This window comes from Schistosoma mansoni, chromosome 1 (assembly GCF_000237925.1).
Source record: "Schistosoma mansoni strain Puerto Rico chromosome 1, complete genome".
Classification (NCBI taxonomy): Eukaryota; Metazoa; Platyhelminthes; class Trematoda; order Strigeidida; family Schistosomatidae; genus Schistosoma; species Schistosoma mansoni.
In genome coordinates, this window is record NC_031495.1 from 63,280,077 (window position 1) to 63,299,512 (window position 19,436).

At 38.9% G+C, this 19,436-nt stretch overlaps 1 protein-coding gene across 1 annotated transcript; it reads right to left on the reverse strand.

Annotated features, from left to right (window-relative positions):
• Positions 1 to 614: 614 nt before the first annotated feature.
• On the reverse strand, positions 615 to 18,915 carry Smp_151560 (putative DNA replication licensing factor MCM1; the record flags this gene model as incomplete). Its single annotated transcript, XM_018795162.1, has 5 exons — positions 615 to 682; positions 4,343 to 4,979; positions 7,188 to 7,445; positions 15,620 to 16,182; positions 17,892 to 18,915. The coding sequence occupies 5 exons, from the start codon at positions 18,913 to 18,915 to the stop codon at positions 615 to 617; spliced, it is 2,550 nt and encodes an 849-aa protein (XP_018649502.1).
• Positions 18,916 to 19,436: the final 521 nt, after the last annotated feature.

Sequence of the window (19,436 nt, forward strand, 5' to 3'; positions counted from 1 at the left end):
GTTAGGGGCAGCCAAAACAAAAAGTGGCATCAGTGCTTGAATTCACTAACTTCTAGTCTGAGCCATGTTGGCAGATGCAGACTACTTGGTTGGGGTCCGCGTGACTATCGTAACCAATGGTTGGAGACTCTAGGTGACATGGCTCAGAATCGATCACAATGGCGTAGATGTATACACTCTTTATCTTCCCTTAAACCTTAAAATTAAAATTGCTTTATAACGTTCTTCCTTCCTATACTATATCCTTATATACAACCTATCTTTTATATACTACCACCACTAAATTAACTATTTCTATGAATTCGGTGTTCATCTTGTTGTGCTAATGAGGTATAGCAACTTGGACCGATGCATAAATATGCCTGGTCCTACATTGTAGCTGACTGACTGATTAATCAGTTATAAAGACAGGAAGTTTGTATATGATGATTTATTCGATAGATAAAGAATTTACAGCACAAACTAATATATCACACATATATAATTAATCAACAATATAAAACTGCGTTGAGATTTTGAACCTTTTTAAAATAAATTGTGAGAAACATACTGACGAATTGATATGAATTAAGTTGGAACAGTATGTATGATTACCTGCTTGACAATCATCATGTTTATTCCAAGGGATTACAAATCATCTTGGTGACATCAATTTCAATAGAATCGATGTTCCGTCTCACAACTAGAATTTAGTAAATATGAACAGATTCTGACCTTCAGTTATACAATGAAATTCTCAAATGGTAACTACCGACCTAGCCATATTGTATCATTAGTAATAGATAACTGTAGAATCTTGCTTAAATACACACACATCAAACCAAGTTTTAATATACCTCACTTCAGTACAGTAAGAAACAGATTTAAAGCGGATTTATCCAAATAAAATGATAGTATTGTAGTGAAGTGGATAGGGCATACATTGAGGAAATCACCAAACTGCATCACGAAGCAATCCCTAACTTGGAATCCTGAAGGCGAGCGAAAAAGAGGAAGGCCAAAGAACACATTACGCTGGGAAATAGAAGCAGATATGAAAAGGATGAATGTTCACTGGAAAGAATTGCCCAGGAGAGGGTTGGATGGAGAATACTAGTGTGCGGCCTATGCTCCTCGACGAGGGTAACAGGCGTAAGTAAGCAATTGTAGTGAACGAGAACACTAGTGGGGGCAATCAAATGTATTTTAATACAACATTACAGAATATCTTGGTTAAATCTGAGATCTATACGGTAAACACTTCATTTCAAAATGTCCATTAATTGCCTCAGACTTTGTTATTTCTTCGTTTGCATATCAATCACTCTCTGTTCTCGTTCTCTCCGATTTTCTCAACCTTCTGCTAAACATTTCACTTTTGACTGGTGATATATACTACCTATATCTGTCGATATCAGTAGCACACACCGGAGTATCAATGACAGTAAAACAAACCAAACATAACATATTTTAGCGCATGCAGACTCAACAGCTATATGTAAAAAGCATTGTATTGTCGAAATGTAACAGTATAATTATCCTATTGAATCAATTTTAAGAATCTTATCTATTTGCACTCAACATTAATATGATTTATAAGTCATACCTACTTGAATTAAATTCATTACTGATTCGTCTAAATGTCAGTCTAGTTTTCAGTTTATTTATTTGAACACATAAATATTGGTACAAAAGGGCACTGAATACATATGCGTCACTTGATTTGTGTGTGGGCTATGATACTTCCTAGGTGCCCAAACCGAAGCAGATGGTTTTCTTAGGGAGCCACACCCGGAGCCTTCGACCTAAAGATCTGATCCACAAGGCAGTGGCACAACGTTAGGAGATGCGGTAATATGGTAGCCGGTGACCAGCGATTGGTTCATACACAGTTTGTTTCTTCAAGATACTGGAGCCCATGCGCCCATGTGATAATCATTTTGTAATTCGTAAATTTAAATAAATGTCCAAATTTCTTTTCAATATTTCAGATGATAGTTTTACTAAGAAACGAAATGAGATAAGCCAGTCAAGGTCAACTCATATTTTGAATTCTTAATTAATCTGTTATTTTCATCATTTAACTTTGTATTGTTCTTTTAAGAATTCCAGCAACAACAACAAAAAGAGAAGCAGAACAGAGCAGAACATATTACTTAGAACAAATGATTGATGTACTGAACATTTTTTTCTCTCCTTATTTAATTCGAAGAGATAGTTTTAAAAAAAAGTTTTTGTTTTAATATTCTTGTTAGTGTATGAAGACATTTTTAAACATTAAACATCATCAACGTAGAATCTGGTATGTATCTGTATTAATCCAAGATGACAAATAGTATTAGCATAGTTGAAATCATGAGTCAATTGAAGCTAGATCACTATGGAAAACATGGAAGCACTGGACTGCCAACTCGTCCTATTGTGGGACTCCTCAGCAGCACGCATCCACGATCTCGCCTCGCGAGATTCGAACACAGGACCTACCAGTCTCGCGCCAGAGCACTTAACCGATAGACCACTAAGCTGACACTCAAAGGTGTTAATGTCTAACTTCAACCAATCCACAAAGTTAAGCAACCGTTCACCAATTGTCCTCAGTGAGTTGATATCTCACAACATACGTGGTTGAACTTCACAAAGGTATTGAAATGAAAATACAAAAAAGTCAGAAACAAAGTCTTACTAATGATAGTAGACAGAAGTACATTAAGAGGATATCGTTGTGTAGAAAACTTTGATTCTGTAAATAAGGAAATATCAAGTAATACGGAAACTGACGACCTAAGAAAAGATAAATAATAAATGTATCTGCACCAAAGCTACTGATTCTGAGTTATTTTCTCTAACGTCTATAACCATTAATTGTAATTACCGCTCGAATCGTAATTATTTAGTGTATACCCACTAACATGGCTCAAATCGATAGTCATTAAGTCAATGAACTGACGCTACGTGTTAGCTTGAATATCAGTAACATTTTCCCAGCCTACTCTAACCCCAGCCAGCATTGAATATTCAGATAGGCGATGGTTGGTTATATTTATCTCTGCCAACTCAGTCGAATAAGATTTACAGACTACTCAACATATTTTCTAATCATAGGAATCACACAGGAATCTCTGATAACAAGCATCACTTAAAATTATCGGTATAGGGTTGTGGAGATTGTTGAGTTTTGAATGAGATAGATCAATGGTAGATCACTATTGAAAACCTGGAAGCACTGGACGGCTATTTCATCCTGGTATGTGACTCCTCAGCAGTGCACATCCACGATCCAGCTAAGTGTTTGTATCCATATGTACAGCTCTAGCGCGCGAGACCGAAATGTTTGTATCCATAAGATGAACTTCCGGGAGAACTGACATGATCACTCATGCAGATTGTGTTAATAATAGGTTGAATGAACAAGCATACAACTGTGACAACATTAATTACACTATTGAAACATCGATAATAAGTATAATAATAAATATAATAAAATAAAGTTACGAGGCGGGATCGTGGATACGTACTGCTGAGGAGTCCCACAATAGGAGGGAACAGCCGTCCAGTGCTTCCAGGTTTTCCATGGTTGTCTAGCTTCAATTGACTCATGATTTCAACTATGAAAAATACTGAAATATCCACAAAACCCCTTCTAATAATAATCATATGCTCACTAGTGACTGACTTCAAGAGATATTTCCTGGAGTTCTAGTGAGAAGCAGTGACCAGTGGAATTCACCCACGTCTGTTGTGAGATATCAACTCACTGAGGACAATTGGTGAACGGTTGCTCAACTCCGTGGATTGGTTGAAGTTAGACATTAACACTGCTGGATGCCGGTTCAGTGGTCTATCAGTTAAGTGCTCTGGCGCGAGACGGGATCGTGGGTGCGCACTGCTGAGGAGTCCCACAAAAGGACGAAACGTCCGTCTAGTGCTTCCAGGTTTTCCACGGTGGTCTAGTTTTAATTGACTCATGATTTCAACTATGAAAAGTACTGAAATCTCCACAAAACCCCTTCTGACTATAAAATTACGAATTGAGAAATACATATACATATATATGTACGTATATACCTAGTTTCAAACAAACTATGCTTTATGTATATAAAAAATAATGAAGGATATATTTTACATTATAAGTCAATCTCAAAATCTTCACTTTTCAAAGGCCTTTTTAAAATATTCTCACTATCTGTCATTAGCATATTAAAACCAAATGAGATAATGTCATCATTATCATCATCATTCTTATCCTTTTTATTATCATCCATTGAACATTGAATATTCTGTACTGTATTATTGAATGGATCTATGGAAGACATTGACAAATCATTATTTGAAATACTGAATGAATTAGAAGATAAATGTTTACTCCATAAAGGTTTATTCATGTTTATATCAATATTAGTATTCAAAATTTGATTATCAGTAGTATTGATGGTAGTAATATTGTTATGAATGTCAACAGAATGATTTAATGCGGTCCATTTGAAACTTTTAGTTGTTGGAATCATGAACAAATCATCAACATCATCATTATTTTGAGTAACTGATACAGGGGAACACTTATTATTATTACCATCATCATCATGATGGAATGTTCGTTTATAAGATGTGAGACTGTAACGTTGTCCGCTATTCTCCTGAGTGTATTTTTTCAAACGACTATCATCATTATTGCGATTATTATTAGTTATAAGTTGAGTTGAACTAAGTAGAGGTTCTAATTGAACCTTTTTATAAGTATTCGAAGGATCTTGTTTAAATCTATTCAGATAACCATTATCATCATCAATATTGGCAGTATTATTATTATTTAAAGTAGACATTACTAATTTCTCAATTTGTAAATAATCAACACTAGGATTCTCTGGTATATTCATTGAAACAATCAATTCAGGTGAGATAAATTTTGATAATGAACCATCATTTAAATGAGATTGATTAGGTTTAATAGAACTAGTAGAATAAAGTGAACAATCAACTAGATAGATAACAACAATAGCATCCTAAAAATAATAGAAAAAAAGAGATATAAGATTAAGTCATGGATAAAGAATACTATCAATGTAAACAATCTAACAACCATGTTGGGTATTGTAAGCAAAGATGAATGATAGCTACCAGTGGAATCCAGGATGGGCGTTTCGTCCTATCTGGGACTCGTCAGTTGGATGTATCTGCATAGGACGAAACGCGCGTCCTGGATTCCACTGATAGCCATCATCCATCTTTGCTTACAATACTTGTGACTGAAGCCAATATAGAGGTAATCCGCAAAGGATGCGCATATATCAATAAGAGGCTGATCAATTGCATTAATGGGAAGATTCAAACTAACAATACATATAGGATATCATTGGGTTAAATGCATTGAATGAGAAAACAACTGACAAATTTATTTTTGCCATATTTATCATAACAGAAAGGGTAAGAAGTTGGGATTACTAACCGAATACATAGACCGATTTTTAAGTAGATCTACTGGAGTTCACACCTATAACTCATTTGCTTATATATCAAGCTCTTTAATCAATCAGTCATAATTCGTAGAGAATCATCTTGCATTGTCTTTCTTTTATAAATAATTGATGGAATTTCACCATCTATAATGATGATGATGGTGACTGCTAATTCATGGTTCTTTGAAGCTTGAAAATATCGATGTATCCATGAGTTACAGGGTAAGAATTAAGCGTCTTGGGATTGAATTCAGTTGGTGAATAAGTTCACTGATGATACTTATCATGTTCATTTTTTCTGTGTTTTCTTCAGGCTAAATTTTACCAAAGACAAAAATTCTTCTGTTGATCAGTCATTTTATCTTTTTATAACAGTTCAGTTAGAAGGGAATGAGTGTTTTAAATCACCCATGTCAGTAATTTCCATCAATTGGACACATTGTATTGCACTAAATCGGGCCCCAAAATGCCCTGGTACGACCGAGAGTGGGGAGAGTCCTCTCTCCTTCTCCAAATGCTCTCACATGGCCACGCGTATATAGATAGCCTCTGTCAGGGAAGTCCTACTCACTGACTTCTCACAGTGGCATCACTGTTGTTTACCAAATTGAGAGGACGAAAATCCAATGTACGGCGCTTCAACCGGGTTGGTGGACACGGAATGTTCATCTAGAGGAGTTGGAAAACCCTGATTCCAAACCAATGGTGCACATGGACTGGCTCCAGTATCCTGACGAGGGAACAAATGGCGTATGAAACAATCGTTGGTTACCGGCTACCATGGGACTGCATCTCCTCACGATGCTCCTGCACTGCCTTGTGGATCACACGTTTAGGTGAAAGGCGGCTCCGGGTGTGGCTTCCTAAGAAAACCACCTGTTTCGGTTCGGGCACCTGGGCAGTATCACAGCCCTCACACAAATCAAATGAGATTTCTATGGCGCATATGTATCCGGTTCCCCTTCCTACAAATATTTATGTGTTCAAATAATACAATAATAATACTAAATCATTTCTCAACCAGTAGTAGGTACTTTGCTTATCGTCCAAAATGCGTTTAACAAAATTAATTGTAAAATCAACCTCTACAATACAATGATTGAAAGGAGTATTTGTTATTATCTATATAGTTCTTTGTAACAGTGAAGAGTTGAAGTTTCCGAGTAGTTTTTAGGTGTTCTGTTCTCTGGGTTAGGATAGGTGGTTTCATCGTGAAGTTTTAATATGGAAACACTGGCAGAACAACAATTAACTCTCATATCAACAAGTTATGGATCACAAATATAAAAGAATTCTAACAAATCACAGGATTTCTTCTCAAATGTGCATACTGATAATGTTGTCTAAAAGGACAACAGGTTTTAAATATACTTCAGTTATGTGAAAGCTAGTAAGTGATACTTCCCAGATGTCTAAACCAACGTAGACAGAGTGCGTTTCTAAACTAACGACCTATGGACACACTAACTAATTTTTCAAAGTTATTTCTTTAAAGACTTCGGTCCCCACCCAATCTATCACTTAGTTGTTTCAAACGAATAAGCTGTTAGCCTCACGTAGAATGAAGAGATGTATAACAGTGGAGTTACTTTAACGTATTAGTTGACACACACAACACAATAGAACCATTCACAAATAATTAATAATCCTTATGGAAAAGCGCAAAGACTGTTTAAAACAAAATATCAATAAAAGTACTTCATCGCCAGATTCCATTTACAATATTATAATAGTATTCATAATAACAAATCTTACTTCAATAGTAGCCTCATTTCGACACATTAATCGAGCATGTGCTTTGGTTAATCTAACAAGACTTTCCAATAAACGTAAGGTTCGTCTACTGAATGCACCAGCCAGTGAATCATTACAAAAATTAGACATTTGACTTCTTTGCCAGACATAATAACGTTGAAGTAGATTAGCTGCTTCTAAAGACAATTGTGGTGTGAAACGATCACGAATCCATACAAAATACTCTTTCAAATCAGTTTTAGACCAAAGATGATGCTGCTTGTCATAGTGAGAAAGGATAGAGAAAAAATTATAAACGAATACAAAAATAAACTATGGTATGATGTTGAAACAATAAGAAAATGAATTAGAACATAATATCGAAACGAAAAGTCAGAGTGCTAGTCTGAAGAGAATGCTGGTCGGCGGCCTATGCTCCATTGAGATTAACAGGCGTAAGTAAGTACTCTGACCTACGTAAGTTGGTGTGAACTGATAAGTTGGTGTTCGTTCTACAGTTTGAAATTTTCTTTAACATCACCCAAAATCCATGGCAGTTGCGATCATACTACATACCGCTCTAAACAATCGACTACATATATGTTAAAGATACCATATGTTGCCTAATGTCATCGATGCGTATTGCCCGATGTGAGGAGAAAACTGGTGGTGGAAAGGGATATAAATGATCTTGTGAGGGATTGTGTAGTCCAGAAAATAATTAGAACATAGGTGGATAGTTCTATTGGCCTTTTGAACTACGACAATAGGAGCTGCCTTGGTCAGCAGCCTATGCTCCTGCACAAGGGGTAAGAGGTGTAAGTATAATGAAAAAGTGACTGATTGTATAACTTCAAGTTTCTATAACCTCTAGAGTTCTTTATCAATGGAGGCGTATGGTACCTGTCGTTTAGGACGGAATACTGGCTTCGCTTCCTGCTGTAAATACAATTTAGCTTTTCCAATAGTACAACGCTCGGTGTACTAGGACACATTTGGATGTCTTTCAGAAAGGTTAGTCTCTGTTAACGTTTTTGGCTCTGAATGTTGCATTTATCACAGGTGGGTTATTACGAATGCAGAAATCATTTAATGTACATAACGTATCCGATGGGATATTCCAGAGATTTAGCTTGTCAATCCAATCAATACAGATAAGATCTAAACCATGTCTATTATTGAATAAGAAGTTCCCGAGAAAGAATAATCCCCAAATTTAACAATACATTCCATCATTATAATGAGTTTTAGAATATCTCCAGATGTATTGCAAGCTGTATGTTCGTAGGCAATAAGGAAGGAAAACTCTCCTAATTGGACTTTTTTTCTAGAAATGAGTGTGATGTCGGATGCTGTATCTAGGTGTAGATGAGCATGAACATTTATTAATAGATTCATTCAACTGGAAAGGATTGCCCAGGACAAGGTTGGATGGAGAGTGCTGGTGGGCAGCCTATGCTCCTTCACGAGGGGTAACAGGCGTAAGTAAGTAAGTAAGTAATCTGTTGTCACCTAAATTCCATGCAAGTGTTGGATATATATTGCGAACATACCCGGTGTGACCTCGGGGAAACTTTATATGTGCTTGCTGCAACTGTCGATTATCTCGTACTGAACAAAATACCGAAATGACATTACAAATAATTACTGAAGATTGTAGACCCCTGGTAAATCTAATAAATGAGACAACGATGGTAGAAACTAAAGGAAAAACCTCAATAAATTGTAATATCCATTCTATCAAGTCAAAAAGACAAAATAATATTACCTCCAGCAATCACCACTAAGCTCAATTAACGAAACGATTTACGAAATAAAGGTTTTTGGATGAATGGCACTTTGCCAGAACTTGTTGTTATAGAAATAACTGATGTAATATATGCTATAAATTTGGTCATAAAGAGACCTGTCAACAAAATTATTAAAAATCCAAATCACTGCTGAAATTCCCCAGTGATCACGTATAACATTCATTCAGTAGTGCGTGAGTTCGAGTCCCACTCCATCCTAATGGTATTAGTGTCACCTGCCCCCTTACACCAAACACACAACACATTTCTCGAGAGTTCCAGAAAATAAATTTGTACTTGATAAGTAAATAACAATAGACTGATATTAAGAAAACTGTGAATAAAACACATGTATATCAATTTCTGCTGACTTAATAGTGACCTAAAAACAGTGACTTCGACTGATTACAAGTGTTCCGAAGTTATATTATAAATAAATCTCCTTGAACATGTCCTATAAGGCTATCCAATCGACCCTATCAAACTTTCTCACAATGAAGGATTTTATTTATATATTTACTTAAGCACATAAATATTGGTACAAGGGGGCACCAGATATATATACACAACAGAAATCTCATTTGATTTGTGTGAGGGCTGTGATACTGCCCAGGTGCCCGAACCGAAACAGGTGGTTTTCTTAGGAAGCCACACCCGGAGCCGCCTTTCACCTAAACGTGTGATCCACAAGGCAGTGCAGGAGCATCGTGAGGAGATGCAGTCCCATGGTAGCCGGTAACCAACGATTGTTTCATACGCCATTTGTTCCCTCGTCAGGATACTGGAGCCAGTCCATGTGCACCATTGGTTTGTAATCAGGGTTTTCCAACTCCTCTAGATGAACATTCCGTGTCCACCAACCCGGTTAAAGCGCCAGACATTCGCTTTTCGTCCTCTTAATTTCGTAAACAACACCCGTGGTGTGAGAAGTCAGTGAGTGGGACTTCCCTGGAAGAGGCTATATACGCGTGGCCATGTGAGAGCATTTCGAGAGAGAGCGAACTCTCCTCACTCTCGGCCGTACCACGGCATCTGAGGGCCACAATGAAGGAGTTTGATGTATAGTGACGAGTCCCATTTAAATGATTGATGAACAATGATCATAATATTCGTAAACTAATAAACGCTAATAAGGTTTACATTGGGAGATACACCACGTCAAATGACTTTAAAATGAAAAGCAAATCTTTATGAAAATCAATGTACTTTTGAATTCACTAATGAAGTTCTGGTAAAGCCGATTGCTTTTCTGTTTCATAAACGATAATTTAAGCATTTTTTAACTCATCAACCATGTACATATTTGTGTGCCGGATTCTGCATATATATTTACACTGCGAGAACAAACTGTATTTCCCCCCAAATGCCCTGGTACGGCCGAGAGTGGGGAGAGTCCGTTCTCCCTCTCGAAATGCTCTCACACGGCCAGCGAATATACAGCCTCTGCCAGGGAAGTCCTACTCACTGACTTCTCGTGGCGGGGGTGTTGTTCACAAAAGTGAGAGGACGAAAAGCGAATGTCCGGCGCTTTAACCGGGTTGGTGGACACGGCGTACCCACCTAGGGGAGTTGGAAAACCCTGATTCCAAACCAATGGTGCACATGGACTGGCTCCAGTATCCTGATGGAACGAATGGCGAATGAACCTTCTGCTGGTCAACGGCTACCATGGGACTGCATCTCCTTACGATGCTCCACTGCCTTGTGGATCAGACCTTTAGGTCAAAGGCTCTGGGTGTGGCCCCCTAAGAAAACCACCTGCTTCGGTTTGGGCACCCGGGCAGTATCACAGCCCACACACAAATGAAATGATGAATTCTATTGACGATACTATTCTCGCTCATACTAGAAGCAAGACAATTTACACTATTATTATTATTATTACCATTATTATTACTATTATTTACTACGTCGCTTTTTCACTCCCTTTATTCCCAAATTGTGTATCCTTCCTTTCCAACTTATGCAGTAGCTCTTCCATGGTGGAAACTCTGTCCTATCTAAACGATCTCCAGTCACTGTCTGGTTGAAAGTGAATGCTTCCACCGATTACGAATACTGAAGCAGTCTTTCTGAAACCACGTACGCCGTTCAAGCTGGCTTCCTTCAACGTTCGCACACTAATGCAGATCGGACAACAGATGGATCTGGCTATGTCTTTAGAAAGTCTTAATGTTAATGTTTGCTGTCTATCCGAGACCCGTATTCAAGACTCTAGTGAAGTACTACAAATTCGCTCTCCATCTGTCGCTTCGAAAAGCTTGTTTCACGTGCGCTTATCCGGGGACTCTGTGGTATCTTCGTCCGGTCTTGCAGGCGTTAGTGTTGCACTAAGCGCTAGGGCTGAGGCAGCACTAATCGATTGGATCCCCATTAACAGTCGGTTATGTGCTGTTAGATTAGAAAGTTTCATCAAAGTGAGAAGAAACCGGCGTGAGGAACGGTGTCTTTTCGTCATCTCCGCCTATGCCCCGACAGATTGCAGCCCGGATGCAATCAAGGATGAGTTTTACCACCAGTTAACAGTTCTTCTCCAGAAAGCGCGTTCGACAGATATTGTAGTACTAGCCGGAGACTTGAATGCACAGGTCGGGCGTCTAGGCACAGAAGAGAGTCGTTTAGGTGGCCGATGGGGACTTGTTGGTCGCAGGACAGATAACGGGGACCGTTTGCTGCAACTGTGCACAGACCACAACCTGTTTCTGGCTAGCACTAACTTCCGGCACAGTCATCGCCGATGTGCCACCTGGCGTCCTCCCTCTGCATCTCAAGTCTGGACTCAGATTGATCACATCGCGATCAGCTACCGCTGGCGTGGTTGTGTACAAGACTGACGCTCCTTTTCGAGTACCTATCTGGAGTCTGATCATGCCCTGGTCTGCGCCAATCTCACCTTACTTTTCAGTGGCCGAAGGATTGACCACCACCAACGGATCGATGTTAGTAAACTGGCTGCAACTTCTGTTGCAAGTAAGTATCGAGCGGAGCTAGCTTCTAGGCTAGCTACCATCCCACCGAAAAGTATAGATGAGCATTGGTTGCATCTTCACGACGCCATGAAAATGGCGAGTAAAGCCGCTTGCGGCTTCGCGAAACGTCCCGCTTACAAGCACTGGGTTTCTTCTGGCTCCTTACAACTGATGGAAGCCCGTCGGTCTACTCCGGGTGACCGTGAGTTTGACCACAAACGAAGGCTGTTACGTAGTGAAATCGGGCAAAGCTTGCGTAAGGACCGAGAAGCCTGGTGGTCGGAGCGTGCTAATGAGATGGAAGCAGCAGCTGCATCTGGTAACTGCCGGAAGCTCTTCCAACTCATCCGAGCCACTGGCAGCAAGAAGTCTGGTGTGAGTGAAACAATCTACGAGGATGACGGGATGCCAATCACTAACATCTCTTGACGTCTTGGACGATGGGCGGAATTTTTCGAAGGGCAGTTCAACTGGCCTGCTGCTCCGGCAACATCAACCAGTTTGTCCTGACCCCCATGGCCGGTGACGACCGATCCACCAAACGAGGCGGAAGTCCACAAGGAACTCCAACTCTTGAAGCGCTACAAATCACCTGGCCCAGATGACTTACCTCCGGTTCTTTTTAAAGATGGTGGTGACTTTCTGGCTAAGGAACTGACGGTGTTGTTTGCAAAGGTTTGGGAGCAAGAAAGTGTTCCAACATCATGGAATGAGTCAATAGTCGTCCCTATCTTTAAAAAGGGTTCACGTTGTTCCTGTAACAACTATCGGGGGATAAGTCTACTTTCGATTGCGTCCAAACTATTGGCTTCTGTCATTCTTCGTAGGTTGTTTAAAACCCGAGAACGATTGACTCGCGAGGAGCAGGCTGGTTTTCGTTCTGGTCGAGGATGCATTGATCACATCTTCACCCTCCGCCAAATGTTAGAACACCGTCATACTTATCTCAGGCCAACAATCGTAGTGTTTCTTGATATCAGGGCTGCCTTCGATTCGTTGGACAGGACTGTTCTCTGGGATTGTCTATTGAAGAAAGGTGTGTCTGAGAAGTTCATTAACATCTTAAAGGCCCTGTATACGAACACCTCAGGCAGAGTGAGGGCATACAACCACCTTTCTCCCTTGTTCCATTCGAGCAGTGGGGTTAGGCAGGGTTGCCCGATTTCACCATTCCTCTTCAACTTTGCCGTCGATGACATCCTGGAAACAGCTCTGATGGATGTAAGTAATGGCGGTGTGGACCTGCTGCCTGGAGAACGACTTCTCGACCTCGAGTATGCGGATGATATTGTCTTACTGTGCGATAATGCCCAAGGCATGCAATCCGCACTTAATCAGTTGGCAATCAGTGTCCGCAGGTACCGCATATGCTTTGCATCCTCCAAGTGCAAGGTACCCCTACAAGACTGACAGGATTCTCATCCTGTACTCACCCTAGATGGTGAGCAGATTGAAGTAGTTGAGAAGTTCGTGTATCTAGCTAGCTACATAAGTGCTGGCGGGGGCGTGAGTGATGAGATTGATGCACGTATAATGAAAGCCAGAGCGGCTTATGCCAATCTGGGCCATCTTTGGCACCTTCGTGATGTTAGTCTGGCTGTAAAAGGTCGGATCTACAACGCGTCGGTGAGAGCAGTTTTGCCCTATGCTTGTGAAACCTGGCCTCTCCGAGTTGAGGATGTCAGACGACTCTCTGTGTTCAATCATCGTTGTCTCCGAAGGATTGCTGACATTCAGTGGCAACACCATGTTAGTAATGCAGAGGTTCGGCATCGTGTGTTCGGGCGCAGAGACGATAATTCAATTGGTGTCACCATCTTGAAACACCGACTTCGGTGGCTTGGACATGTTTTACGAATGTCGTCTCAGAGACTTCCACGCCGTGCATTATTTGCCGACTATGGGACTGGTTGGAAAAAGCGGAGAGGAGGTCAGTGTATGACATGGTGTCGTGACATGAAAGAAAGCTGAAAAGGGCTAGCTTCTGTTGGTCCTTCATGACTCCCTGGCTGGGGTCCGAGAGATGGTGCAACACAGTGGCTAGAGACGTTATCAGATATGGCTCAGAATAGAAGCCAGTGGCGATCCTGCTGCAACCTTCTTTTACTTTCTACATAAAGAGTGGTTCTAACTTTCTTAAGTGAAAGAGTCTACTGGTTGTACATTTTAGTCCGCCTTATCTTTTTATCCCTTCTCTTCCTACTTTCATTATTTTGTGTGGCGCATATGTATCTAGTGCCATTTTGTACCAATATATATGTGTTTAAATAAATAAATAAATCCAACTTGAACTCCTGATTCGAGATACAAAACAGTGATTAAGTTATTAAAAGTGAAACTATTAAACTAATTAGCTAGAACTTAAAATTTTAATGTGTGATTTTAACCTATTAGTAATTAAAGGTTAGAATGATTTCATGAATAAATCTCAACAAATTGTTATTCTACATATATACATGCTCTGTTGAGATCCCAGTCAGTGAGTCAATCAGCAACAACGCAGAACTTCGTACGTACGCACATTAGTTCGAGTTGCCATACCACATTAGCACAGAGATACAATTGTTGATTCAAATCCCATAGTGGTAGAGGCAGTAAAAGTATAAGCAGTAATCTGAAAGATTAGAGTTTGAAAATGTTATTCAAGGAGTATAATCCAGTGAAATAAATTTGGAAAGAGAAAAAAGATAGGAACATGAAGAATTCAGAAGATTAAAATTCGGAAGAACACAAAGAGTGGATGCACCTATGCCATTGCAAACGATCTTTAGCCATGTTATTCAAAGTCTCTCATCATCGGTTGCTATCATCACACGGATCCCAATCGGGTAGTCTGCACCTACCGACATGGCTCAATCCACTTGTCAGTGACTTGATGAATTTGTGCCACGTTTTGGTCTGGCCGTCCCTAGCTTTCTTCCAACCTACTCCTACATCATAAAACATTGCACGTAGGTGGTTGGGCATACGAAACACATGTCCCAGCCTTCTCAACTGATGAAGTTTCACTACTTCATCAATCGATTTGCAATCCATACCTAATACCCGTTCCCTAACAACTGCATTACTTACTCGGTGGTCCCAGGATATACGAGCAATACTTCAAAGACACCTATGATCGAATACTAGTAACTCAAGAATATTTTCTACTCCTACCGGCCATGTTTCACTGCCGTAAAGTAGGGCCTAACGAACTGCTGCGCAATAAACCCGACAAAGTTAAACAAGAATGGAGAGAGTGGACAGCCCTGACGAACACCACTTGAGATAATTAATTCTGATGAAAATTCGACATAAGCTCTCACTCGGCCAGTTGCGTTTGAGTAGAGAGCTGGTATAAGATTAATGTACTTCTTTGGTACTCCATTCAGTGACAAACACTGCTATAGAAACTCCTAATCAACAGAGTCAAATGTTGTCTTAAGGTCGAGAAATACTAATACTGGGGGACATCTAAATGTGTGTCTATGTTCTAGGACCTGACGTAGTGTGAATATCTGGTCTATACAACTACGTCCAGGTTGGAAACCAACCTGGTTTTCTCTAGTCTGCTCTTCACGAGCTTTAGTTAGGTGTCGAAGTATTTCATAAAGGGAAATGTAATAAACATATTTATAAGTGGGTATATTATCTTTCAGACAAACTGATTGGCATCTTAATTTATATTCCTGGTGACATGAATAAAATTCATTACTTTTGTTATTTCCTGCTTCATTGAAGAACTAGTTGGTTGATCTAAATCCAAAACAAAGTTAGCAATTCGACGATCCCATTCTAAAGAATCTACTGGATCAACTAATCTCCAGATTAAATCAAAACGACTTAACAACGGAGTTGGCAAACCAAAATCTTCATTACCATGTAGAATAGAGTTCGGTGAAGGATTTGCTGCAGCTAAAACAGAACAACGACAATTTAATCGAGCCATAAGACCAGCTTTGGCTAGACTGATTGTTTGTTGTTCCATTGCTTCATGTACAGCAGCACGATGAACACCGTGTAATGCAGTAAATTCATCTATAGCACACAAACCACCATCGGCTAACACTAAAGCGCCAGCATCTAGTGTCCAACCAGTTGAGTCACGTATAGCTGTAGCAGTTAAACCAGCTGCTGTAGTACCGGTCGCAGTAGTTAAAACAGCCCGATCACAAAGTGATGTACATCCACGAAGAAGAACTGATTTTGCAGTACCAGGATCACCTATGAGTAGAATATGTGGATTACCTCGAATATGTGTAGAAAGTTCATCTACACCTGCAGTTTCACCTATAGAAAAAAATAAATAAATGATCAAGTTATAACATTTATAATATAATATCAGTTATTACAAAAACAGTTTAGAGCAACTATTTAATACATATACAAATTAACCTGATACTCTTTGTCTCACAAGTCACCTGTCAATGAAAGCTTCAGTTGTTTTCAACTTTTATCACCTAGTATGACTGAACGTCGTACAGGCAAACATTTAATAACACCTGAACTAGATGAAAAATCAATAAAAGTAAATAATCTGCGATTTTGAACCATTTGATAAGGTGATTACTTATTTCAGGCTAGTATCTGAAGGTTCTGCATGATTCCTTGAAAAATAGGATCTTTATTCGAGAATTTATACAGATAGTTTACAACTAAATTTTATTTATTTATTTAAACACATAAATATTGGTGCAAAAAAGCACCAGATAAATATGCGCCTCATAAATCTCATTCGATTTGTGTGAGGGCGGTGATACTGCCCAGGTGCCCGGACTGAAGCAGGTGGTTTTCTTGATCGGCCACACACGGAACATTTGACTGAAAGGTCTAGTCCACAAGGCAGTGGAGCATCGTGAGGAGATTCAGTCCCATGGTAGCCAGTGACCAACGATTGGTTCATACGCCATTTGTTCCATCAGGATACTGGAGCCAGTCCATGTGCACCATTGGTTTGAAATCAGGGTTTTCCAACTCCTCTAGATGAACATTCCGTGTCCACCAACCCGGTTGAAGCGCCGTACATTGGATTTTCGTCCTCTCAATTTCGTAAACAACAGCCCCGCCACGAGAGGACAGTGAGTAGGACTTCCCTGGCAGAGGCTATATATTCGCGTGGCCGTGTGAGAGCATTTCGAGAGGGAGAACGGACTCTCCCCACTCTCGGCCGTACCAGGGCATTTGGGGGCAGTTTACAACTAAAGCTAGTATACTAACGAAATCATTGGTTTAAATAAGTTTATCTTGGGCAATATTTTTTGTAGCTCCGCCTGTAGCCCTTCTAACGTTAATGCCGATCATAAACCGGGTAAATTAGTAGGGTTGGGCATGGGGTCAGCAACTCCATCGTGTAGAAAACAACCTTGCTAAATAACACTAATCACCAGTATTTCTTAAGAAGGCCATTCTATCGACACATTGTTATGACTTCTTTTGTAAATAACAAGGAACTGAACGAACATGTTATTCACCTTGAAAGATGATAAATATTAGATAACCTCACATTCGAGAAAAGAGTGGGCCATATATTCAATATACAATGAAAAGGGGCCACCAGGTAGTTTTATTTTGAAACGAACGTAGGTTCTTTTAAATTAGATACGAACAATCTATGTACTTCCTCAGTAAAAAATACTATAGTATGCATAGGTTGACTGTACTTGTGGTAGGAGTCGCTTCTAAACTTTAAGGGAAATATAGAAGTCTAAATAAGCATAACACAGTTGAGTATAAAACATTTACTTCATTTTATCCTTACAATGTATGTAATATGCCCACAAAAGCTTCAACTGAATTATAATTAACTGACACTGAACATATTTTTCCCACTTTTTTAAAATGTATAATACAAAATACTTAAAGCAGATAAGGATTGCAATGTGGAAATTAGATTAAACTCAAACAAATCTGAAACATCATCCATATTCTAACGAAGATACACATATGAAGTGTGTACATAGTGTGTATATGGTGTTGTCAAACCTTACCCGATGTAGAATGCCATTCAGGTGCACTTGCAAGCATTAAAGCTAGTGAAAGTTTGATAAGATACATTCCATAAACTTCTGGACAAATACTACGTAGAAGTATATTTCTACCTTCTAAAGCTGAACTAAAATTGGTATATTTATTCCAAAATACTTCAAATTCTAATGCTCGTTCATGTGAAATGTGACTAGGTCCACCACCAGCTTTAAGTTCGGTTAAATTTTCGATATAATTTGCTTTAAGATATGTAAAAATTTCACATGGACTGCCTTCTTTAGTACATCGCCATCTACGTGTTACAACTCCATTAATAACTACTTCATCCCCAGGTTTAACACATTCTAATAAGTCATCTTCGATACAAACACACATAGAACGTCGCATAACACCGACTGTAAGACAATCAAACTGTTCATGTACACGAATTTCTTGATAGTTTTTTGCATAAAATTGTGAGTTAGATGAAACGCACTTTAAATTCATAGAATTACAAGATTTCTGACGATTTGGACAATAACGTGGGGGTTTAAGAGCATAGAAATTTTCAAAATCAGCGTATACACTAAACGTATAACCACACTTTGTGCAATAATACTGTACTTTACTTCGTATCACTTGTACAGGACCGACACGACTTACAATAGCTCTAAGTGCAATAAATTTTCCAGTATCTATTGATGTTGGTATATGATTTTTATATACTTCTGGTATGATAGGTAACGCTGTTAAACGAATATGTATATTTTGTTGTATATTATCAAGTAATTGTTTAGGACTATCTACTTTGTTAGATTGTATAACTTGATAAACACTCTTGTTTAATAAATTCAATGTTTCTTCAGGTTTGGATAAGATTAATTCGGAAAAGATACTGTTAAATTCACATAAGTTATTAAAATGTACAATAATTGACTGATGTGGTTCAGATGGTAATAGTAACGAAAGTTTACAAATGTCACTTCGATGTTCACGTAGTAAATATTCTGAAAATAATGAAATAATAGACTCGTTCTTCATTGTCATATTATTTGAAATAAGTTTATGAAGTCATTTATTTAAACTGATGAATTAAACAGTCTGGTCAACCTGAAAAATAAAAAACGGTAATGAGTAACTAGTCAAATTTCGAAGAATGAGGTCGTGTAAACAATACTAAAATACAGATGCAGCCTTTTGACCGTCTTCATTAATTAACACTTTGTCTCTAGAAAATCGACAACACAAAAGCTCCATTGTGTCAGGAACATTTGATACAATCTGGATCAATCGAGAACATTATGCTTTGGTCAGCTGAAAACTACGTGAACTAGTTAAGGAACCGACTATCGGTTAAAACAGAGAGAACTGGACAGCAGTCCAAGTAAATGTGATATCCATAGATTTTAGCAAGGTATTTGATAAGATGTTTCACTTAGGGTTTATATAGAAGCTATTGATCTTTGCAATAACAGGTTTCATATAAGAGTGAATAAGGAACCTTTCTTCACTACGTCAACGAATTACTAAGACTGCTTAGGTTGTAGACACAAATGTCTGCAGATGAT